Raw genomic sequence first — 26,323 nt, 5'->3', positions numbered from 1 at the left:
GCACTAACGTAAGCCTCAGCCATGTTTTAAGTCATCCAGGAGAAAGCACAAAGGGAATGAGACTGAGAATGTGATGTAGTTATAAAACTGAGAGCATTACATATAAATCAGACAGGTGACAGTGATAAATGAGGATGATTTAAGGAAGCTTTCTGTGGTAAGCATAGCATCTGCTGCCAAGAAAACTGAAATGGTGATCATACAGCAACCTTTCAAAGAAAACATTCCTATTAAACCAAGTTGAAATACCTCAGCTTTGTCCTTCATATAAGCAATTTTTGGGTTGTTTGTTTTGTAAAAAAAAGTTTGATAACACCAAGATACTTTTGATTACATGTTCACTGAGCATCCACCTACCTGGGCCAACGTAGCATCAGCACATGCTTTCCTAGCATCCTGAAAAAAGGGAAAATTAAGAGAGTGTCAGAAAAATGGAACATGTTCATTGGTATGACTTGCTCCTAAGCGACTATCTAGTTATATGAATAGATTTCACAAGGTGCTGAAAAATGAAGAAACTGGGATGACCCAGTACATGCGTCTCAAAGGAGGATCTTATAATCCACAAGTAATTTAGAAAATAATTATAGTAAATTTGGATGTACATCTCTCTCTCACTCTCTATCAAACTGCGGAAGTAAAATTAGGGTGACAAAATAAACACTAAGATCTCATAAAGCTAAGTAGGATTTTTTTTTAAAAAAAAATTGAAACCCCTTCCTCTGGGCACAGACCCAAACCAGCTGAGTACATAAAGCTGTGCTGCTCACATTTGTACAAATTGTGTGTGTGTGTGTGTGTGTGTGTGTGTGTGTGTGTGTTTTTTAATTTAAAAAACCAGCCTTCAAAATAGCATCTGGCTGCTGTAAGTAGCCAATTACAGCCACTGGAGAACTCCATCACTGATTTTAAAGCAGCTAACAGAGATTTAAAACTAGTAGTACCTCTTAACTGACTAAAGGATCAGGCAGCAAGTGATGTATCCATCAATACATCAGTAACGAAGTTGAGATGCTTTACAACAGGGGTTGAGAACCTGTTTCAGCCTGAGCCTTAATTATCCTTGTGGGTAAATCTCTGGGGGTTGGATGTTGGTGGTGAGCTTGTCCATCCCACCCCCTCCATTAACCCATTCAATCCCCACTCACACAGAGTCATTTAAACCTCCCTTCCTCTTATCTTTTTTTTATTCCTTCCCTTATCTCCCTTTCTCCAGCAAATGGCTTAGAAAAAAGGCAGCAATTCAGGAATGGGACCTGTTTTCCTAAGCCTAATGGGGCACACCAGAAGAGGGATTTTCCAGGGGTGGCAGTGTAGGGAGCCATTCTGATAGAGCCACATCCCCCCCTAAAAATCATGCATGGCTTAACTGGCTGTAGATCCTCCAATCCTATCTTACAGTGATACTGCAGCCAGTCACCATAAAACTATTTTCAAATAAATGAACTAGAAGTACTATTGTGAAATACACCTGAGAATTCTCACCACATATATCCTTACAAAAATCATGTGAAGTAGAAGAAACTTCATTTATTTATTTTTTATTTATTACAGACAGGAGGAGCAGGGGGCCAAGGTAGGGTGCTTTCCCCCAAGGCCCCTCAAAATCAGCTGCTTTGAATCTTACTTTTCTTTCCCACTCTCACTGCAGCCATGTAAATGCCAAGTAGGAAGATTTGTTTCAACACATGTTTTTGCATCATAATTATTTTAAAAGCACTTGAAATTTACAAAGCACAGCACAAATATTAAATACAAGACAGTCCCAGCCTGCAGGCTTACAATCTAATAGACAACACAGAAGAGAAAAATAAATAAGTGAAGCCAGGCACTAATTTCAAGTTACTTAGAATGGAAACGGTTGAGGGAAAGGAATAGAAGTGGCTTTAGTTCTCACAGCCATGGCAGTGAAGCGTCCCCCAACCCCATCTCTCCATCTGCTGCAGCCTGGTGGAGAGGAGTAAAATATAGAAAGCCTCCAGGTTTTAATGCCACTCTCATGTTGTGTGTGACAGGAAATTATCAAGTGCTCAGATTCAAACTGGGTTGTGTAGGGACACATGTGACATAAACAGCTGGGAGCAGAGGGAGAGACTACCAGTTAGGAAGTGTAATTGACTAGCAAGACTGCACAGAGATAATGAACACAATCTACAGCAGGTTTCCAGTGAACCAGCAAGTATGCCCTTTCACAAATTCTTAAGTTCAGTGGGGTTTGCATAAGAGTTCACTATAATGTGTGTCAACAGTTAGGTTAGATAGCTCTTCTCAATAATAATAAAAAGAGTGGGGAAGAGCCTCAGAAATGTCTGCTGTACTGTAGCTTCTCAATACACCTCTTGCTGTGCAGTGTATTTGTTCTTATTTTAAACAAGAGAGCTACACAGGAAAGCAAGATACAGAAAGTCTCTTTGCTGAAGCCAAAACCTTTCATTTTTGTTTAAAGAAATTTAGAATTAATGAAGGCAGAAAGACATGGATATTAATTTCTTTAACTAGTTATGTATACAGTGGCTAGATAATTTGTGAGTTGTCCCACAACAGTCTTTTATACTGATATATTTAACATTAAGCTATTTTATTTAGTTTAGGAAGGATGTGGGGGAGGGATGATACAATGGGTGGAATTCCATGTCACGCTATTACAAATGTTCCATTTGCAAAAGCTTTTTCAGCTTGCCAGATGGAACAATCTCCCCTTCCCTTCTCCACGGTTTCAGAGTTTCTCCCACCCACCCTCCAGCCAATTTCGGAAGTATGGGGCAGGGGAGGGAAAGTCAGAGGTTCCACTGACAGGCCACATTAGGTGAACCCTGCCCAATGATTATGCAGGCTGCTTCTGAGAAAATACTCAAGGTCTAGCTGATAGTTTGTTAAGAAAACAGTCCTAATGAGCATCTTCATTAAGGGTTTGAGGAGCTTTTTTAAAAAAAGCAACCGCCTAAAAATGCAGCTTGCAATCAACATAAAAAAACTGTAATAAATGTACTCAAAGGATTCTAATGATGAGCAATTTGTTGCCAATGTTATGCAATGGGGTGCTGCATTCATATATGGGAAGTCCATTTTCAAAATCTTGAATACTTTTAAGACACCCATCCATACATCACACTGCTCAGAACAAAACAGAACTTCTCCTGCTCCTCTACTATTACTTCTATTGAAAACTGTTCCAAATTAGGCAAGAAGTACATTTAAACCTAGTCTGCCTCAATTATCCAACTACTTCTCATTGCAAATCATGGAACTAAGTATACATCTATGTGCAGCATAATAGATCCCTGCCCATATATATTACTGGTAGGAAGCTATTTCAGTGCTTTGGTAATCTGCTCGAGTTAACCTCCAAGGCACACAGACACAGCACAACTCATAATAGGATTTCCCAAACAGGTAAGCAGTGTTCTGCTCTTAATCACTCGACCGAGAACTGAACTACATATAACTGCACCTTTAGGAGAAAGTAGAGTATAAAAGTAAGCACAATGAACTCAGCATTCAGTGTGTAACCCCACCTTTAATGCACACATAGACAAATGCACATGAAGAGCATGTCTGGGAAGTCTATGGTGCCATCTCCCTTTTGGAGGGATGCCAGTGGAGGGGTCAAAATAAGGCTAATTATGCTTCTCTTGATTTCTTGTTCACCAGTCAGTTGCAAGAGCTTAAATCCAGTTTTGTAAAACTCCTGACTACTTTTGTTTACACAAAGTGTGTTTCATCAGAAGTTGTTTGTTATTTACACTATTGTGGCTGTCAAAAGTCTTGTTTCACAATATACCTGTACAAAATTATGCATACATTGTTTTAATTCTGTGTTTAATAGTGTATTCAATGTAGCTCTACTGGTTATTGACATATACATAAACTCTCTCTCAACCTAAAATGAGATTGCCTCAGTTTTAAGCAAAACCGCACATACTATGCATCCAACAAAAGCTCAGGTATACGTGACCTAAAACTTTTATGCCAGGTCAACTGAATGATCTACTTTTATTATTTGTGTAAGCTTTCAACCAGAAGGAAAGAATTTTTTTCCCCATGTAAAGAAGCTTGATGTGCCTTGACTGAAAGTAATGCTTTTTTCAAACTTCTGGAGGGCTTTGTGAGGGTTTGGCCATGAAAAATGACTAATAAATAACTCTTAAAAATAATTAAGTTATTTATTAGTCACTTTTCAAGGCCAAGCCCTCACAAAGCCATGCAGAGAGAGAGAGAGAGAAACAGTAGAATCTCAAAAGGTGCATAAGGGATACTGAATGAGATCATCAAAATTGACTTTAGAAAAGGCAACAGTAAAAAACGATTAAGGCCTTTTTGAATGCCAGAATTGAAGTTAATATTGCCCCCCCCCCCCTTCAGAGCACAGCATATGAAAATTATCACCTTGGAATAAGTAAAATAAAGGGTTTGCAGGAAAAAGGAAAATGAAATTCAATCTCTGCCTTCTACTAATTAAGAACTTTTCCAACATGATGCAGTTATTTGTCCACAGAGAAGCAAGAGATATCAATTATATAGCACATATGTGCTTCCACATATGTTACACCATACTAAGATCAGTCAGTATATCACAATAAATGACTAGAAACTGTGTTGACAGCAGCTTGCCTAAACTGATGGCAGAGATGAGAAATGAGACTGGGGTTTTGTAGCATACAGCTCAGTCTCATAGTTGCTTTCCTCAGAAAGAAATGCCAAGTAGGAACAAGCAAAAGTTTGTTTTCTGGAATAAACATGTCATATTCCCCAAATCAGATTTCCGTGCATTTTGAAACAGAATGGTTCAAGCAACTGTGCAACACCATTATTTTTGTATGTGGTGGCTAAGTTATTTTGACACTGATTTGCTGAGTTAATGTGATGGCCTGAAATGTTCAGTTGCTTAGGGAAAGAAGTGTGTAGTCCAGCTTCTGTATCGGAGAAAGAAGGAAGCCAAGATGGCACAGGTTTGCTAAGGGGAGTTTCAACCCTGGCAGGGAACTTCTGCCAGCTGCGGCTCCTACTGCCCCTGCATGATTCTTACCTAGAAACCATAAAGGGAAACTGAAGATGAAGAAAGTGGACAGTGTAAAGGATGAATCTTACAAATGAGTTAGCAGAAACCTGGAGCTGAAGAATTGGCTAGTTGCTTCTTTTTTTTATAAGGCTGCTGTTGTCTGGAGGGTTTCTTTTACACAGAAAGAAACCAGATTATACTAACCTCTGAAATGAATGGTATTAGGCTATAAGTCTCAAGACTATAAATCCCTGTGCATGCCACATGCTTTTTTCCTTCACTGGAAGGAAACAAGTTTGGAAATTTATGCCATAAAGTAGCACTTTGAGATGGGTCAACATAAGTAGTTAATGCCAAATGGCAACATGAGAGGCACTGAAAATGTACCACCATAAAGAGTAGTTTTTAAGTGTCATCTTTATGTGTTTTGTGGTTATATTTGTTCTTAATGTTGCTTAAATTTCTTTATTATACATTTATTTGTTTTGTTAATCACCTGGGAAGCTTCAGCTGAGATGTGGCCTAGAAATCTTTTTATATAAAAGAAAAGCTCTTTATTTTAAAATAGCAGCTCTTTTAAATAAAACAAGTAAGTTGTTTTAAAATCCCCCCTACCACACAGATTAATTTGAGAGAGAACGAATGCACCCAAACATCCAGAACAGGTGAGAAAGGCAAGACCTTTAGTCTATAATACTTACTCTGATTTGGTTTTTCAGTTGCTCCGCCTCCTGGCGTAACTGGTCAAGTTCACTCATCTTCCCGTACTAAAGGTGTGCTTCTATAACACCTCTCAGATGCTCAAAAATCTGGGAGAAAAGTAAAAACAATGTGAAGTTAATTGAACCTTTATTAAAAAGAAAAATATTTTAAGTAACTATGTTCTTTAAAATTAAGCTAATATACATAAAATAGACATAAATAAAAGCAAACACCAACAGCACATTAAATAATTAGCTTAACATAAGTATCTTACAAAGTGCAGTCATATGCATGTTTATTCAGAAGTAGGCCCAAATAAGTGCAGCCTTCATCTACGTTACTTAAAGACTGTTTATGTAACTTTAGGTCATAGCTAGGGTAGAGTATGCGCTCCGCATTAAACCTAAACACACGTGGATCCAAGGTAATCCAAATTCTATGCTAAGTAAAGCTCAGCGCTACAGAGTATGTAAATCGTGCCAATCTGCATGTTTCTCATAATGTGCATTGGTTATTCTGGTTTTCATATTCATGGGGAGGGACAAGGAATGATGCATGACGTGGAAGCTCTACCACTTTCTACTTGAAATGTTCATCAATTCCTCTGGTTTGAAATTTCAAAAGACTTGTTTCATACATTTTCTAGATCAGCCTTCAACACTCTTCCATTGTCTCCCAAGACAAGCAGATACCAACTAGTCTTCCCCAACCTGATCCCCCTGCAGATGTTCTATACTACAATTTTTGTCGCCTGAGCTGCTGGCCATGATGGCTAGGGCCAATGAAAATTGGTAGTCCAAAGCAGCTAGGAAGTTGCCAGCTTGGGGAAGGTTGTTTATAAACATATTTGCAACAACAAGGTCAAGATACCTGCTTTTTTCTAATGGAAAAAAAGGTGAAATCTGGAATCCATTGGAAGCCAATTTCTGCATCCAACATATTCTGCAAGCCTTCTGCACCCTCATGGAATTGTGGAACGCACGCATTTGCCTCTCTCAATACAACTTACTACTAAAAGTTTTAATCACTTTTAATCACTGCCGTCTTGCTGTTTCACAAATAAATAGAAGAAATTTAAGTTCACAGAGCCAATTCTAATATTCAAATTTTTCATCGGAAGTGGCATTTGTTATTAAAACAACAATTTAAAAAATCTTGATTAAGTAAGATATCTCAGTTCAGCATCTAAAGAAAGTATAAAAAAAGGTTTGCATGGTTTTGCCCTATAATCACCATCAATAATATTTATATACAGTTTAATATGCAAAATCGCTAAGCGGTTTATATTACATAGTAAGAGTTTGTGATCTACCTTTGTGTGTGGCAGGAATAGTTAATTATATAATTTCACTTCCATTAAAGTACAGGAACTGGGAATCAGGGTATCTGAAAATTAGTTTATGTTCTACCCTCCTTTAAGGGGGTTGCAAAAAAGTGAAAACTATGAAATTTTGATTTATTATCGAATTAAATAATATCTGCTTCTGACAAAGAGCACTTAAGTGGAGTGCACTGTAGTCTCTCACAAAAATATAAACTGTGTCAGAGCCATGTGGGGTAAGAGATTTTGTGCCAGAAGTGGGTATGATATAGCAGCAAACTGTGATTCAAACGCATCACACACAACATGGTAACTATTTATTTTGTGCTTTTATCCTGTATTTTTGTGTTGTTAACTGTCCTGAGATCTTTGGATGAAGGGCAATCTATACATTAAATAAATATTAAATGATTGGGTGGGGGGTGAAGAACAATAATTATTTTGAGGTAGCTACAAACACACTAGTGATGTTATGGGCCAAAATCCCCTTTAAAAAAAATTAAATAAAATTCCAAAACAACCTTGGAATCCAATGCATAGGATTGAGTCAGTGTACCCACAACCTCTGCTCCTGCTATTTCTTCTCCAACCAAGTATATCTCATGTTATTTCTGCCTCATCATCTGCCTACCACAGCCTTACATTCCTCTCCCCAGCTAGTCAACCCACTGATTTCCCCACCACCACCCCACAGTCAGGAACATAATCTTCAAAGTTAGTTCTTCATGGACCCTCTCCTGCTGTTTAAAATTGCCACCTTCTGTACTTAGGTGACATCCCTTTTCCCTGTGCTGTACGTGGGGGAAAGAGATAGGGCAAATATACCTGACTTTTCCAATAGCCTCACTTGAACAGAAAGCTACATAAGAAACAACAACCCTGAACAAGCAAACCCTGGTCTTAGCAGTACCTAAAACATATTCTACAGTCAAATGCTGTATTGATATCACAACTGTGAAGCTGTAAGATCAGAGATTGCAAACTTTGAAAGAATCACTTCTGAGGCTGGCTGCTAGTGAGGCAATTCATCTATGAAACCCAACAAACCCTAGCCATTCTACTTTGCTGACATTCACTTTATATGAAATTCTGCTTAGATCTGAAGAACTACTACTTTTTAGTTACTATTCTGATTTCCCAAGTATTAACAATACATTCTCAAAAACTGCCCAAAACATACTTACAAGACACAGAGCCTGTAAACCTCCCCAGTCCTGTGAATTTCAGAAGCTACTGGTACAATTTCCACATGAACACAGGCCTGAACTGCCTGTCTTCTGGTAGCAGTGTCATTGCTAAGCCTTATTAATCTCTTGTCTGAGCTTAACTACTCATTCAAATCCAGTTAAGGTGAAACCTACATTTTAACACCTATCACTATCCTCATCTCTTTAGAGGAGAGTCTGTCTCAGAAATCCTGCCACTTTGGGGGTAGCTGGAAGTGATGAAGTTCCACTATTTAGGAGTCATTTGTGAGGCAACCACACTGAACATGTGGTCCCGACCGAATGTAATATACTACTGTGGCAAACACAATTATCAGATCCTTCTTATTTGTTGCTGCTAGCTCCTCTGGTTCTTTAAGCCCAAGAGAAGCAGCTGCTATAAGCATCACACTCCTCGTGCCCTGTACTAAGAGCAGTACTGAAGTCCTATTGGAACTGACTCACAGTGCCTCATATGGCAGGAGACAGCTGTCATAGCATCTCTGTTGTCCTTTCTGGCCCAGGCAGCAAGTACCCCAATATAAGTGTATCCTTCAGCCATGCCCTGCCAAACTCATTGGTCTCCCCAATTCTATCAAAGCTTGTTGGAAGGGGGGGGGGAATCTTAAAGCAAACTACATAATCAACTAATAATCACTTTCTGCCTAAATGAGGTCAGGATGACATGAATCAAAGTGCTTGCAAGTTGAAATGGGCCAGTATTCTCATCTTCCTCATATTTTCAAGACAGCACAAAACCTAAAGGGCCTAAACGTTTAAAGAACAGCCTGATGAGGACTGAACACAGTCAGTAGCCACACAATGAGCATAATAAATCAAAAAAATAAATCAGAAGGAAGGGAAGAGCAGGGTGAAGGAATAGCTGACTGCAACCCTGAACAGGTATTCTAAAATGCAATTATGTGGTTGAAGGTCCCACTTACCTATAAATTAATTTCAAACAATCCTTCAGTCAACACTCTCCCAACATTCTATCACTCACATCAAGGCCAAGCCAAAGGATCAATAAGCAGGAAGAGGCAACTTGATTCCTAATGACTGGAGTGACCAATGGTGAGGTGCAAGTTTTGCTCCAACTCCAATGGTGCCTCTGAGTGCAAAACCTTTTCTTTCTCCTATAAGAGTGACAGACTGCCATTCATTCCTATGAGATACTAGTGCTGAATCTGGCACTGTTATACAAAGGAGTTTATCATTATCATTATTAATGTTAAGGGTCATGTTATTATTTTAAAATTTTATCTTTTGTCTAAATGCTAGAATGCTTGCAACATAAATGCCTTCCTCCACACATATTTTATCTTTAAAATGATGGGGATTTTTGCTAGCACTATATATGCAAAAGTGTGTCTGAAACCACTGTTCCTATAGTTATATTTATGATATGAGGTGGGGGTTATATGCTACTTATAAATATAATACACCACCAGTTACATTAAAAAGATGATTGGGTATCATAGACAACATTCTTAGAAAATACTCTTCAATGCAACATCATCTGATTACTAGAAACATGTTTAATCTGCTGTCCAATTTAAATCCTCTTATCAAAACTGATACACAGCCTGCACCCTTTCAGAATGTGAAAGTACAACCTAAAGTACAAGTACTTAAAGTGTAACATTCTAAAGTTGTGAGTTGGGAGGATGAGATAAAAACAAACAAGCAAACATGGATGGCATGATTAAAGCAAAGGTGCAAGCCTGACTTGACTATGGGTAGATATGAGAATCTCCTAGAGATGTTAAAATTTTTGTAACAAAGTAACTTTTATTCAAATGCAGTCATACCTTGGAAGTCGAACAGAATCCGTTCCAGAAGTCCATTCGACTTCCAAAACTTCTGTGGCTTCTGATTGACTGAAGGAAGCTCCTGCAGCCTATCGGAAGGTGCGGAAGCCCCGTCGGATGTTCAGCTTCCAAAAACAGTTCCCAAACCGGAACAGTCACTTCGGGTTTGCGACATTTGGGAGCCTAAACATTTGGGAACTATATTCAACTTCCAAGGTACGACTGTATTAGGGATAAGCAGAACCAGCGCTCTTGTTTAACAAACATTCAGCTAAGTGAGGGGACTCACTTGAAATTTACACAAGGACAGCTTGCTGGATCAGGCCAATGGTCTATCTAGTCCAGGATCCTATTCTTAAAAGGGCCCACAGAGATGCCTATGTGAAGCATGAAAGAAGGACTGAGTGCAATAGCTTTATCCCCACCTGTGCTTCCCAGAAACTGGTATTCAGACATACTGCCTTTGACAGTGGAGGTAGAACACAGCCATCATGGCTAGTAGCCACTGACAGCTTCATGCTCCATGAATTTGCCTAACCCTCTTCTAAAGTCTTCCTGATTGAGTGGCCATCACATTCCAATTTTTACAGTATTGTTTGCTGAAGGAAAACCTTAGATGAATTTAGAGGTCCAAGACACATGGCCAATGGAAGAAGAATGTTGCTTAAGCCCAACAGCACCAATTGTAGGCTGAAACTTGCCATATTTAAACAGATATGTATGATCACCAATATATAAATGATTCTTATTATGCAGTTATGACATTAATTTTCGATTATCTGTATACTTTGCCTTCTGAGCCTCAGGCAGAATTTCTGACAGCAGACCTAAAGAGTAAATCTATCTTGCTTTCAGTTAGGAAATTACCGGTACTTTTAAATGGGCCTTGGTTTTTAAGAAAATATACAGGTCATGTTTACTTATTTTTAAGGTGGTCAATGTTTAGTGTTTTTGACTGGTTTAATCAACTGTTCTTTTTTCATCTTACTGTTAATATCACATTGAGTGTAACACACACACATGGTGTGATATAAATTGAAATAATATATAGTAATATAATGTAAAATTTCCTGCGTGTAGCACAACTTAACCGATTTTAAGGATTGTCTGCAAGTTACAACATGGGACAAGAAGGAAGAATGTACAAGTGACTCTTGTTTACTTTTCACTGCATGTTGGCTCATTCCCAAACAGAAAAGAAAGTAATGTGCACATGTCCCCTCTGTAAGGCAATAGTTGGGGGCCCTGGGAACTTACGAAATGTGAGTATTGGCAATGAAAAGCAGAGTCAATTGCTCATTCTGTTCTTCCACTACACTGTCACATTTGAACAAATCCCAAGACTTGCAGACTTGCTTAAGAGCAATATAGATTAAATAGGGAATATGTTGCCTTTTGTGCTGAATATAACCCAAGGAAGTATCACGAAAGGCATTTATTAGCTGATTTTCCAAGGTTTAGGGTGTCTTAATAGTTTAAAACAAAACTTAAGAAAGCGCCAGAAACATCCAAATATACTAACAGCACCAGAAACATCCAAATATACTAACCAGCCAAGCCAAAAGCTACTGTTTTGCTGTTTTGTTTTTAATTTACTTGTTTTTATCCTGTATTTTATTCTGTGAACTGCCCTGAGATCTTATGATGAAGTGTGGTGTATAAATCTAATAAATCAAATAAAAAATTTAATTAAGTTCTCTGGTCAAGGTGAGATTTGAAGCCAATCTTGGACCACAGACAGCAACACTTCACAATAAACAAATTCCTGGCATTCAGGGTGAAGTAGCCTTCACAAAGAATACAACAAAGGGATCCTTTTTAGAAGTAATGTTATTATAATCGATAACTAAATCCAGAGACAGATATCATAAGAGCATGTTCAGAGTGCTCTAAAACTTTTCCAACTTACTTTTGATCTCAGTATAATGGAAAGTCAACTTCTACAGCCCAATATGCAACTACTGCAAGAAAAATAAACCTGAATCAGTATTTTAAATTTCAAACTGATAATCTGCAGAGACTAAATACATACAAGCTCATGGCTACCTGGTAGGCTTTTTCCCATTGACCTGCTACACTTTAAATAATCACATCTCTCAAAATATGTCAGTGTGTCTTCCCCCAGATTTAACAACAACTGTCTCTTAGTTTTATGAAGCTCCAAAGATTTAGGGTGGAAAGGGGGTAAGGATTAGCAATCTGATAAATAATCTGACAGGTCAAATTTTGTGAAACAGCAACCAAGTATTTGAAGAATTAAGAGAACAGAGATAAATTTACTGTAATCACAAAAGTTAATTATTATAGAATAATTATGCAAAACTGTTTATTTGCAGCTAACAATATTATGTGAATATTAATGTTATCTGACCCATATTTATGCGACTCAACAGTTTTTCTTGGCTTTTCTCCTGGAAGCCAGAGAAACAGGCTCAATTACAAATTTCATTTGAAATTAAAGTAAACAGGCACCACAAATGCTGCAATTACAGGGCAAAGGTTCTGAAAGGTGGTTATGGTTATATTACAAAGCACAGAGTGCAAGCAAGGACACACAATTACTGTCAAATAATACAAGAACGTCAGTTGCCCCAACAGAGATTACCAACTGCCCAGTTTGGTGCTGTCATGCAACAGGATCTTCTCCGGGGCATTTCCCCATTTGTGAATTGTTTTCCCTGGTGAGGTTTGACTGTCATTATTAATACATTCCCATTTAATCAGGCATTTCATAGCTGAAAGAACCGTTCTTGGCAACCTTGAAATTATTAACTGTGAGGGTATGTGATTGTTTTTGAATGTTTATTTTACATTTCAATTTTAATTGTACTGTTTGACTGCTTAGTTATCCGTTGCACCTAGACACCTTTGGGAAGAAGTGCAGGACAGCAATTTAAGAAGCAACAATAATTATAACATCTAAGAACTTAAGAAGAGCCTGCTGGATCAGCCCTGTGGCCAATATCATCCAGCACTCTGTTGTCACAGTGACCTACCAGATGCGTATAAGACCAAAAGCCGGCTCAAGTAGTAAGGCTTTCTACTATGGTTCTGCTTGATCAACAGGTTCCATTCTTATTCTACCTTGCTTTCTACTGTGTGTTAAAATGGGAGACTTCCCAACATGGACTACTTGGTAAACAGAACATCCAGTATTAGCAAATCACAGCAGCTGAATTGAGTGGGGAAGGTATTCTCAAGTTAGAGTCTTTCATGGTTTTCAATTAACAGCTTGCCTTTCCCATATTTCTTCATGATTTTCAGATATTACATTTCAAGTATTTACTCCTTTAGAAAAGTGTAAATATATGTAATCTCCATGAGGTATTTAATTTTCACTAAAATTTCTTATGTTTGAGGGATGGGTTTTTTTTTTTTGCAAGGAGCTGCAGTCCGAAGGCCATAACAGTTCTCACTATGTTGTGTGGCAAGAGGGCTGGGTAAGGTGTGTATTGATCTTGATTTAAAAATATATACATTCATTCATCGTATTTATACACTATCTTTCAGGGCATGGGTCTCTAAAGATGGCTTACAAACAATTTTAGTTTCCTACAAATACAGGTTAATTTTGCTTCAATTACATTGCAGAGACTTTCAGCTGGAGCTGTATCCAGGGGTAATACATTAAAGCTTTGTAATGCATACACATTCACACCTTACAAAAACATACCAACATAATTTTTCAATTATTGAACAAAATATGATCAATATTTATCCATACAGAATATGGAGATGATGTGGGGCTACATTAGCCTGCTAGTGATAGACCTCATTTCCTTTTGGAACTGCATGCCTGCATTCATGAGCATGCACCAATTTTTAAAAATTTGACTGTGCTGAGTGCAAAACACACATGGGTAATCTAAACAACTGCATGTCGCAATAGATGACTTCACAAAAGTAAAAGGAACACCATCTTTTTTTTAAAAAACCAGCCATTGTATCTAAGGATCTACTCTTTGAAGTACCATAACCAATATGAAAAAGCCTTTAAGACTGCAAGTACTTCCCTAAACGAAGAACCAGGAAGAAATACAACACTACAGAACTGCATAGAGGGATGGGTTTCACTCCACAGCAGAGCAGGTCAGCAACAAGGGGTGAAACAACAATCACCATAGAATGACAGAAAGCCAGCCACAATCGTCTATGTTAATAATAATAATAATTTTTATTTATACCCTGCCCTCCCTGGCCAAAAACGGGCTCAGAGCGGCTAACATCAAATGTATAACACATAAAGGTCATGTTGCTGACCTTTCGCACACCGTGAAGAAGCAGGTAAAACGTCTCCAGATGTGGTAAGATAATAACTTGTATTTATTTAATTGGCAATATCTAACCAGTTATTGAATGGTAACCAAATCCTAGGGACTTAGTATTCAACTATTGTTCAAATTTTGGGGCAAACCACCATTAGAACATAGGAATAGGCAACAACTTAGGTCAGGAGATTAGATTCTTAACTCATTATGCAAATGACAGTTATTATGCTTTCTCCCTCAGATACACATAAGCACAGGCATCATAAAATGGAGAAGGGAAAAACTAACGGAGCTTATACTAGTGATTGATTTATCTGGCAATGCTAATGTTATTGCTATATATGAGATGACTACCTCATTAGGTACTTTTCAATACAAACGAGTTAAATACTTGAAATTATTTTATTTCAGCCGCTTTTTTTAAAAAAAAATGTGTATCAGGTGTTAGAGAACACAATGGAAATATGAACATAGTTCCCCTGAAAATATAATTAATTATGGATTGGCTTTTTCTTTCTTTTTTTAAGAGAGAGACAAAAGCTCCTCTTTTACTGGCTGCTTAAACACAAGCAAAGTTAATAATGTGGGTCAGTTAAACATGTTCCTCCTACTTTCTGGGTAACAAGGGAGACAACTGGAATAAAGAGCAATACCTTGTTACAGAATTAAGATTCGTCCTGGAAACTGTCATCTTTGCACTTCTCTACGAGTTCATGGTTTCAGCTTTGTCATATCTTTTTCTGGAGACAGAAGATTGAAGGATTTGGAGACGGTACTTACACCAGCAGCCATCTGCACAGCTGGCTGTTATCCAGATTACAGTGTAGCCTGGTTTACCAGATCAAACTGTGGGTTATTGCAATGCTTCCACATTCCCATTTACTTTGTTTTCCTCCCTTTTTTTTTTTTTAGTAATCTCCAACCCAATGTTATTGTACTAGTTTCTTGATGCTGCTTGTTTTAAATTCCTCTTACCCACTTTAGGCTCAGTTGTTAGAAAAAAATATTGTTACTGTTGTTGTTAAAAATACAAATAAAGGTCAGTTCTTACAACTGTTCTTACAAGACAATTGGGAGAGGTCTATCAGTGACAGGACAGAAGCAATGAGCTAGCTTCCTTCTGAAGAGCCAGTGTGGTGTAGTGAGTGTTGTACCAGGACGTGGGAGAACAAGGCTCAAATCTCTGCTCATCCATGAAACTCACTGGGTCACCTTGGGCCAGTCATAGTCTCTCAGCCTAGCATACCTCATAGGTATGCCACCCTGAGCTCCTTGAAAGTGGGATATAAATGCAACAATAAAAAAATATTAGACACAGCAGCAACATCTATAGGACAAGCAAATACATGTAGAACGTCAAGACAAATCCACCTTCAGTTATTTGGTTTACTTTGGTCAACCAAACCCAACTAGAAAAATAGGGATTATCAGCATTTACACAACACTTTCAAGTTGTCAAAGCTCATCAAATAATAGAAGCCAGTATTATTATACCCATATTATTCTTAAGGCAGAGAAAGAAAGAATGCATGAACTCTAAAGGCCATGAAGTGAGTCTATGGCACAGGCAAGATTTGAAACAGGAACTCCCTCCTTGTGGTGTTTCATTCCTTCTTCCGGCCATGCCACCCAGGCATGACATGCCACACTGTTTGCTATGCGCCATTAGGTTGTAAAAATGACATTGCCAAAGATGGGGAAAGAATTGTAAAAATGGCGTTGCCAAAGATGGTAAAAGAAGCAGTGAAGACATAGGATACATTTTGGAGGAATAAATTAATTATTTGCTTGGTAAAGGTACTGCTTCAGAATGCAAATTTCTGTATGAAAATTGGGGAAATCCCTACTTTTAAATAATACAGTGACTTGTTTCCCTGAAGAAAGCTCTCTCAAGGTACAAAATAGAATAAGCAAAGTTCTAATTTAAAAGTGCCTGCAGCACTTGAAATCCCAAGAAGCTGTTCTGGTTCTCCAGAGCTAGGCCTATAATTTTAACATTGCTCTTAGAAGAATATGTTTTCTCTAAATATGGAAGTTGGTGTGGCGACATAAGAGCTATTTTCTCATTTTCCATGATTCCAAAGCAAGTTAAAAGAAATGAAGGGCATACAGTGGTGCCCCGCAAGACGAATGCCTCGCAAGACAGAAAACCCGCTAGACGAAAGGGTTTTCTGTTTTTGAGCTGCTTCGCAAGACGAATTTCCCTATGGGCTATCTTCGCAAGATGAAAACGTCTTGCGAGTGTTGCGATTTTTCCCCGCTCCCCCCCTTTTTCTAAGCCGCTAATAGCCTTTTAGCCACTAAGCCGCTAAGCCTTTAATAGCCGCTAAACCGCTAATCCGCTAATAGGGTTGCTTCGCAAGACGAAAAAACCGCTAGACGAAGAGACTCGCGGAACGGATTATTTTCGTCTTGCGAGGCACTACTGTATATACACACTGTATCTGTATCTATAAATATCCCATCTGTCAGTGACTCTATCGGGAACAGAGTAGGAACCTAATGTGTCGGGTTCCTCTGTTTGTGGTCACCACTAATACTTTATTCCTGACACTCTCCCCACCTGTTTCTTCTCCATTCTGCCTCAACCAGTTCCTGGTTACTATTTTTGCTATGACTACCGCCTTGTATTTACTTAGTGCCAAGTGTTCTAGGTACTTTATAGAACAAAACTGTAACACAAGACACAGTTAAAAGAGTTTCAGTCTATTAACACAGACAGAATAGGAAACCAATGGCCTAATAGCAAGAACAGGGCAAGTGAAGCGATAAGAAGAACATAGGAGAAATCCTGCTGGATGAGACCAATGGCCTATCTATCTAGTCTAGCATCCTGTTTCCTACAGCAGTCAATTAAATTCCTATGGGAAGCACTCTCCTCATCATATTCCCATTGTTCAAAGACATACTGCTTTGCCTCTGATCCTAGAGGCAGCATATAGCCATCAAATACATCCTCCAGAAATTAATCTCATTCTTTTTAAAAACATCTTAGTTGGAATCTATCACACAATTTGTGGTAGCAAATGCCATAGGTTTAACTGTGTGCTGTGTGAAGCCTCTTCTTTTGCCTATCTTAAATCTCCCAACATCTAGCTCCATTGGATGACCTGGTTCCAGTATTATGAGGAAGAAGAACCTCTATCTACTTTTTCCACATCATGCATAGCTTTATAAGTCTCTGTCATGTTCCCCCTTACTGAAAAAAGCACCAAACTGTGTAACCTGTCCTCAAAGGACAACCACTTCAGTTCCTACCAGGCCAAACACAGCTCATCAGTGATATGATACACGATGCTGGGTGACTTTCCCCCATGAGTCACACAAATGCTGGTTTGGATTTCTAGCCAGTCATTATTTGTGGTTGCCACCAATCCCCTCTCCATGTAGCCTGGTATGCAGAATGCTTGGGAGACAGGCGGGATCTTCTCTCATCTGTGCAGGATACCATGTGTGCTGTTTATTAAGAGCTCACACTTGGTTAGTAAACTTGTGGAAGTCCGTACAGAAATCACAGTTACTTGCTTCTACACCTAAATGACAGAGGCTATCCTAAGTGTTCATTAGCCCACATTAAATGACCATTTGAACAAGTCCTGAGATTGTTGAAGCATTGACATGAACTTTGTACTGAAACATAATGATTTCCCCAGATTAGGTCTAGCAATATAGAAAGGGGAATACAGAAACCACAGTTGAAGTTGAAGTCTCCATAATGTTATTTATAGGATCCATCAGTGACAGGGATGAACACAAAGTCTTCTTTGGAAGCGCTGGCAGAGAACAGCATTAAAAGCTGCTAAGAGGGTGGGGGATGGATTACAGTAATGCATGTACCTTAATAATAAGAACGTGAACAAGTACGTAGTAGCAGCAAAAAGAATAAAGGCAAAACTCTAGGTCAGGGATGTCCAACGGATGTCCAACAGGTCAACTGTGGGACCCCGAATCCTCCCCCTAAAAAAAGCTCAACAACTGTGGGCAATCCAATGGGTAGGTCACTGCCAGTTTACAGTGGGAGTAGATCACAGTCTTTTGGAAGTTGGAAGTGCCTGCTCTAGGTTTTCCTTCCAGGGTATATGAAGTGTAACATAGTAAGGCGAGGTGGGGTACCTGTGGCTCTCCAGATATTGCTGGCCTACAGTTCACATCGTCTAACTACTGATCATACTGTCCGAGGCAGATGGGAGAGTCTATTAACATCTGAAGAGACAGAGGTTCAACATCCCTGCAGTAAGTTGCACACACAACTGGTCCAAAAATATGGCCACCGATGCTGATCATGAGTTGTATCCAACTAAATTCTACTCAGGGTAAAGCAACTGAAAGCAACAAGCCTATGTTAGTTATGTCATGATTAATTATTTCAATGGCTTAACTCTGAGTAGGACAGGCACTGGACATAATCCTGTATGTGACCACTCTTCCAATGCTTAGCATAGAGAGACAGACACCTTTCCAGAGTCTCTGCATTTCAATGAACTCACAGAGAGTCACTTGAGCTGGGAGCATCAGTTTTCCTTTGCCAAGTCTTTCACAAAACTTAAGAGAACTTGGGAGATGATCTCTTGCTGCTTTTGTCAATCTTCAAACCATAGTACAAAGTGAGAGGCAAAACCCCTACCCTGCTGTGAATACTTATAAGGAGGGTCAACAATGGCCACAAACCATGGCAGGATAGCAAACAAAGGCAGAATTTGTGGTCCTCACCACTGACAATGGAAGGCCAAGATCCTTGAGTGCACACTGACAAGAGAAAATCTAGTTTAATCTGTGAGTCTCAAATATGCTTGACAGGATGCTATTACGTTAAAAGAATTTCTAAACACAGTGATGCCAATGAAGGTATCAGGTTTCTATGTCATCTCTCAGCCCAGAAGGGCACAGCATATGGAATTTAAAGAGCAAAATATGTCCTAATTCCACATATGTAATAGTGTTAAGATGCTTGTAAACAACCATTTGTCTGGTCACCTGCCGGAACTAAGAATGAGCCACACAAAGTAGATTAACAAAAGCTGGCTCTTCCAGACCTAAAGCAAAACCTTTTTTAAAATTCACCCAAGTTTTTCTGAGGTTTAATTTACTACAATCTTATTTCGTTATAAATGTTTGTTAAAACCTGTAAATCACTTTAGGAGGCTGTACACTTGAAAAGCTGTATTTATTGTTTTAGTTACTAACTAAACTCATTAGAAAGCTAATAGAAAATGTCCTCTGGTGAGGATAAAACATCCAAATGTTTAAAATAAATAAATATTCCAACTGCTGACAGCAGTCAAGTGAAGAAGAACATTCCAAAGAGAGGCTGGTCTCTGACCAAAGGGAGAACGTCTCACAGTAAATGGTTATACCTAGGATTATTAAATCTTCCTTAGTAGGAATGTGACAACACAACAATACATTTCATGTTCAATACATGTTAATTGCCATTTCAAAGTAAGTTCATTGACAGTTGTGAGGTTCAACATCTCTTCACTTACGGAGTATTCTCCATATTCTCCTCTAGAAAAATATGTCTGGTCTCAATAGCTTTTACCTTCACTTTGCAACTAAATACTAATAAAAGCGAAGGCATTTTCTGAAGAGTTATTATAGAACTATGGGGATTTTTTTTCAACCTACAGAATGGTTGTCTTTGCACAAAGAAGTACTTTTTAATTCCTTTGCTTTTTCTGATCATGTTGAAAGGCCCTGCTGCGTACATTCCAGTTCTCCAAATTACTAGTTTGTGCCAAGTGTTCCAACACGAGCGATTTGATGAAGCAGCTGCAAGTTAGAAGGGCACCATGGGTATTAACATGTAGGCGAGAACTCCAAATGCCCAATTTTGATTCAGATTTCACTTGCAAGCAAAATCCAGTTGAAAAAGATTTTATTCATTTATCTTATCTAAGCTAGTTAGAGGTAATAAAACTTGCAAAATACCAGTCATCCTCCACAGTGACCAAATTTGAACGCCACAGTTAAGCTAAACTATGCCTTCCTCAGATTGTGAAAACATGCAAGCTCCCAGAGAGGAACTTAACATAATTTTGCTCCTCCCCCATCATCTTTTTCACTTCTGCACCACACTGAGCTAAGCCAGGTTTGAGCTAGCATGCTGTGGTTAAGCTCTCATTTCACTAACCATGACCTATAGCCAAAGTTGATTCTTGGCTATAACATGGATAGTGAGGAAAGAGCTTAACTATGAGTCTGGTTTTAGACAGCATGCTAAGCCAAACTCTGACTTAGCTCAGTGCAGCAAAAGGACCAGGGAGCAAAGTGGCTGCCAGTAAGCCCTTGTTCACTTTGTGCATTCTGTGAACTAGATTACTGCAATGAGTTGCAGTTTTTAAAAATACTGGTAACAAAGATAGCCTTGGCAGTGATTGTCTATTCTCATGGAGAAGATGGGTTTCCCTCTGGCTATGAGTGGCTAATATCTTAGGGAAGGATGGATCCAAGTTGTAATGGTGAAGCCAGCAACCCAAGGCAAGTAAGAGCAGCTTGAAAATCAAGGAGAAATAGTCCAAACTACTGATTCTAGATGAACATTTGGGCTTGCACAGCACTCCCTATACTGGGTACATGAAGCAGGCTTCCTTTTCAGCCTCTCACGGGTTAAGTCAGGGGTCAGCAACGTGCGGCCCATGGGCCGGATGCGGCCCACGAAGACCATTTTACCGGCCCACGAGCCGCCCCTGAACTGAGCCACCCACTCGGCGAGTCCCCCATGTGCTGTGCTAAACCAGTGCAGCGACTCGACGAGCAGCACCGGAAATCGCATCTGTGCACGCGCAGGTACTGGAAATCATGTCTGGGCATGTCCAGACACCGAAATCGCTTCTGCACAGGCACGATTTTCAGCATCTGGGCATGCGCAGAAGCGATTTCCAGTATCTGCGTGTGCGCAGACGCGATTTCCGGCATCGCGCTGCGCCACTCCGGCCCACGGACAATCTCTGTGGGAGTTATCCGGCCCATGGCCAGTATTCCTTGCCAATCCCTGGGTTAAGTGAACCCCCTTTTGGCAAGTCAGAGAATGTACATTTAAAGGCAGCTTGCTGCACATGCCTTCACAGAAAGATGTGAGTTTGAAAGGTTGTGTCATTTTGGAGAAGAGAAGAATACATAGCAGCTCTGTACCCATTAAGAAAGCACAGAAAACTGCACAGTGCCTTCTGTAGCTACAGCTATTGCTGCAGACAGAAAGCAGATAGGGCAAAGGTTAGTCGGGCGAACCACCACTCTCTACATAAAGTATTTGCCTTCTGTTATATTATCTATTAGGTTAAAAATAGAAACTACAGATCAAGAAAGACAAGTCCAACAAGCAGATCGCTAATACTTTAATTTCAAGATTTTGTACGCAGCATGAGTGCAACTCAGTTACCTAAACCAACGCTGGATGAAGTACTTGTCCCTGTGTCAAGCATTCCACACAGTGCGTGCCACTCTTCACTTGAAACTAGAAACAGACAGCTAGATAAAATATATCCAGTCTTGCTAACCCCCCACACCCACAGTGTGCTTTTCTGCACTTTTCAGAATACAGTGGTACCTCGGAGTTACATACGCTTCAGGTTACATACGCTTCAGGTTACAGACTCCGCTAACCCAGAAATAGTACTTCGGGTTAAGTACTTTGCTTCAGGATGAGAACAGAAAGTGTGCTCCGGTGGCGCGGCGGCAGCAGGAGTCCCCATTAGCTAAAGTGGTGCTTCAGGTTAAGAACAGTTTCAGGTTAAGAACGGACCTCTGGAACGAATTAAGTACTTAACTAGAGGTACCACTGTATCAAAAAGAGATATGACATATCAAAACAGTACCTGCAAAAGCCACTTGAGCAGATATGTTTGTCAATGCATGCTGCACTGGAACACACACCTGTGATGTGTCACATAAGCATACAGTCATATCTTGGGTTGAAATAGCTTCGGGATAAGTATTTTTGGGTTGCGCACTGTGGCGACCCGAAGTAATGGAGCACGTTACTTCCGGGTTTTGCCGCTCGCACATGCGCAGACGGTCAAAACGGCATCATACAGATGCGCGGAAGCAGTGAATCGCGACCTGCGGGCGTGGGTTGCGTTCGCTTCTGGATGCGAACGGGGGTCTGGAATGGATCCCATTCGCATCCAGAGGTACCACTGTACTGTGAACATGAGCTAAACTGCCACCAGTCTAAAAATGTGGAACATCTTCTTGGCATCCTGAAAAATTGCCACATTAAGATAGTTTCATTATTTCACTGAGACCAATGAGGAACAGCAGCCATTTTGAAAGGGGACAGTTAATGGGAACCCCAAGTGTGTGTGCAGTGCAATTTTACAACTGCTGAACAAAAAGCATTTTGAACAGAGGAACACTGAACAAATTTATTAAAGCTAGTCATAAAGTTCATTGCACTAAAAACTGAATGTAATTAGAAGGCTGTTCGAATGTCTCATGGTGCCAATGTTAGTACATAGAATAACGGAATTGTAGAGTTGGAAGGGAATCCTCTGAGGCCCATCTGGTCCAACCCCCTGCAACGCAGGAATATGCAGGTGGCCCATATAGGGATCAAACAGGCGATGCAACCTTGGCATTATCTGCACCACGCTCTAACCAACTGAGCTAACTGGTGATGGTGTTGTTACTTGGACAAATGTTCTTTCTCCCAGCCCAGCACTGGTAGAAAAACTCATTACACCTGCTCAGAAAGTATAGTTCTTACCCATGAAAGGTTAAGATGTCACATTCCCAGATAATAAGCATACAGTATTGACACAGCCACCTAGTTAGGCAATTTATCATAGACTCTAACTCTTACCGTTAACAGTAAGATAAAGGTAAAGGGACCCCTGACCATTAGGTCCAGTCGTGGCCGACTCTGGGGTTGCGGCGCTCATCTCGCTTTATTGGCCGAGGGAGCCGGCGTATAGCTTCCGGGTCATGTGGCCAGCATGACTGAGCCACTTCTGGCGAACCAGAGCAGCGCACGGATATGCCCTTTACCTTCCCGCTGGAGCGGTACCTATTTATCTACTTGCACTTTGACGTTCTTTCGAAGTGCTAGGTTGGCAGGAGCAGGGACCGAGCAACAGGAGCTCACCCCGTCACGGGGATTCGAACTGCCGACCTTCTGATCGGCAAGTCCTAGGCTCTGTGGTTTAACCCACAGCGTAGTTGTGGCTCAACTGATCTCTTGATATATTTGGGATACAGGGGAGAAGAGATGAGCAAACAAGGTTGCGCAGCAAAGGCATTAAACCTGTGCAAGGAATGGGCGGTATAAATGTTTTCTCTTCAATTTGGCAAACAGAAAGGAGTAAGTATTGTTAGTAACACTGCCTGAAAACATGTGGATTTTGAGTCTTAAGAAAATGTTAGGTAACTCTGTTGTAAGTTGTGGGTAGGAACTTAAAATAGTCTACCTTGCTTTCTCACTCATAATAAGTTGCCAGCAGATCAAATGACTATTATGCAAAACTCAAAGTTAGGTGAACTCACTCAGGTGAGGTGTAGGAATATGATTTAGAAGCAAAAGTTCTCAAATACTCAACTCAGTATTCACATGACATTACATTTGGTCACGCAATCAATGCTGATGCTTCACCCATATAAGGTGATAGTTGCTACAGACACACTGCAACCTGTTGCATAAATGCTGTAGGAAGGCAGCTGGGGACTGCAACAAGCCCTGTCTCTGTTGAGATCATGCTGCACCAAGGCTTGTCCCTTAGGGAACTCCCCAGCTGCACAGGCTGGGAAGAAGCACCAGCTGCACAAAACACAACTGGTTTTAAGTGACTTACATGCTGGCTTTGCCCAAAATTTCAGACCCAATTTTACCACTTTCCCAAACATTCTTGCATAAGGTGCAGTTATATGAATCCAATACATAAGGATAAAGGACAAATGTTAAATGTACATTAAAAATATTTTCTTGAGTATGAAGTTCTCTTAATGACTCAAGTCTCAGGAGCTTCCCTTGTCAACAACCTACAACCCTCCAGCGAGCAAAATTACCAATTAAATCAGAATGCCTGAGTCCTGTTTACCACTGACAGAGAGAAAAATAAGTTAAAAACAAGTCAAAACACTTTATGCATGTGATGTACAAGCTTTCAGTTCTAACTAGGTATTCTGCTTCTAACTTTTCTCTTTTACAGAGGACAAGTTTTTAATGTCATATTTATATTCTGCTTTCCCATCTAGGTAGAGAAATCAAGGTGGATTCCTTTTAGAAGATATCTGAAGGCAGCCCTGTATCGGGAAGTTTTAAATGTTTGACATTTTATTATGTTTTTAGATTTTGCTGTAAGCTGCCCAGATGGCGGGTGGGTTATAAATAAAATAAAATAAAATGTATTGTTATTATCAATAACAATAATTCCCCTTCACCAGGTAGCAGTAAAATCCGTCTTAATAAGTCCTCCTAGGTAACTGTCTTCATACCACACAGTATTTTAACATATAAAATGCTAAAATGATCAGTTTTTAATGTTAATGGAAGGTCAGCAAGAAAGAAGGTAAGATGTCTTTTAGGGAGCATAAATGGACCAGAATAGACAGAGACATTTCAGTGGGGTGATGTGTACTGGGGAAGGGCAGTAAAACCATGACAGCATTTGCCTGAGCTCTTTAGTCAAGGCTGTGGGTTAGCACTGTTAAGTCAAGTGTACAGAAGCTAGAATTTGAACGGTGGCTAGTCTGAAGTAATAGTTCTCTCTCTGAATGAAGCCATTTTTATAGTACATTGACAGTGTTAAAAAGGCTACACATATTAGCTTAGTAATCCTATAAGGGAGGCCAATATTATCACCTAATATGTTGGTGGAGAGGGGCTGAGAGACAGCAACTTGCTTTAAGCCACATAGTTTACAGCTGGGGTGAAATCTGAATTTGGGACCTCCTAGTTGATAGGAACTACAGCATATCAACTTTTAGAATTTTTCTAAAGAAAGAGATTTAACTGTTGCTGTTATTACCGTACAATTTCTATAAAATTGTGGTCTGTCAACTGTTAAACCTGTCTCATATTTAGCTTGTTTATGATATACAAATAATTTTACTGGCTAGTATACAGCATAGCGACATTACACCTAGATTGGTAAGCAGAGAATTGGGTGGGAGAGAGAAGAGAAAGCAGAGAAGAGGGATGAAATAGTATTATTTTGAACACAAAGAGATGACTAAGCATTTGATTAACACAAACTTCAAGCCTTCACTAACCCATTTATTGTTGCAAAAAATTCCGCCCCCCCCCCACCCGCAAACACTGTTGCAGGGTAATCAGCTTTTTTTAAGAGCCAGAGGAAGGAAGCCTGCATGAAATAAAGAGAAATGCTCGTGATTAGTAATGAAAGCTGGAAAGGAATCCGAACAGAAAGGAAGCCACACCCTAAAGCTGCACACAAATTCAGACCACATCCAAGTTCTGTTTGTTAACTCACAGAAACCAGCACATGATGCAGTTCAGATTTTCTTTGCATTTCTAAACAAATTTTCAGAAAGGGATTACAATTACAACTTTTAGAAAGCAAACAACAGTTATCAACATCTTGAGCTCAGACACGTAATATCAAGTATATAATGCATAGAGAAACAAGAAAATATGCTAGAAAAAATTACTTAGTGCAAGGACTTCTGTCTTGCATAGCCTGTTTGGTTTTTTTTTAATATCCATGTTAAATTTTCAAAACAAAAAGAACACATTCAGGAGGATCTCAACTGTTAAAGCAGAAATGACCTGCATTTAACAATCCCAAGTACACATTTTTCCTTAAGAATGTATTAAGTGCCTACATGGAGCACACCAAGCTGCATCTGACCCAGAATATGACAACAGAGATCCCAGTGATCAGCAGGCACTAGATGGGTCCTCTGGAAAGCAAACATCAGTCCACTGGAAGATCACATTCTATGCCTGCCCTTGCAGAACTCTTGAAAAGAAACAATTTATTAGAAAAAGGTAAAAATTCCAATCTTGCCCTTTTGCCTCAGGCACTTGACTCTGTGAGATTTACAAAATACTATAAGCAAAA

The 26,323-nt window shown here is 39.6% G+C and overlaps 1 protein-coding gene across 12 annotated transcripts in view; it reads right to left on the bottom strand.

The window, feature by feature from the left end:
• GNB1 (G protein subunit beta 1) overlaps positions 1-26,323 on the bottom strand; it is a 69,259-nt gene that overhangs the window by 19,227 nt on the left and 23,709 nt on the right. For 8 of the 12 annotated variants that reach the window (XM_028740911.2, XM_028740910.2, XM_028740913.2 and 5 more), the window contains exons 2-4: positions 11,948-11,999; positions 5,701-5,808; positions 358-396 (exon numbers count right to left, since the gene is read on the bottom strand). In XM_028740911.2, the coding sequence (XP_028596744.1) occupies positions 358-396; positions 5,701-5,757 (96 nt within the window). In that variant the 5' untranslated portion in view covers positions 5,758-5,808; positions 11,948-11,999. Of the gene's footprint in view, positions 1-357; positions 397-5,700; positions 5,809-11,947; positions 12,000-14,959; positions 15,025-26,323 lie in introns of those variants that run through there. The other 4 variants (XM_028740909.2, XM_077931333.1, XM_077931332.1 and 1 more) reach the window with 2 other exon arrangements.

Source organism: Podarcis muralis, chromosome 7 (genome assembly GCF_964188315.1).
Source record: "Podarcis muralis chromosome 7, rPodMur119.hap1.1, whole genome shotgun sequence".
NCBI classification, from domain to species: domain Eukaryota; kingdom Metazoa; phylum Chordata; class Lepidosauria; order Squamata; family Lacertidae; genus Podarcis; species Podarcis muralis.
This window is presented reverse-complemented; position numbering and strand designations above follow the sequence as displayed.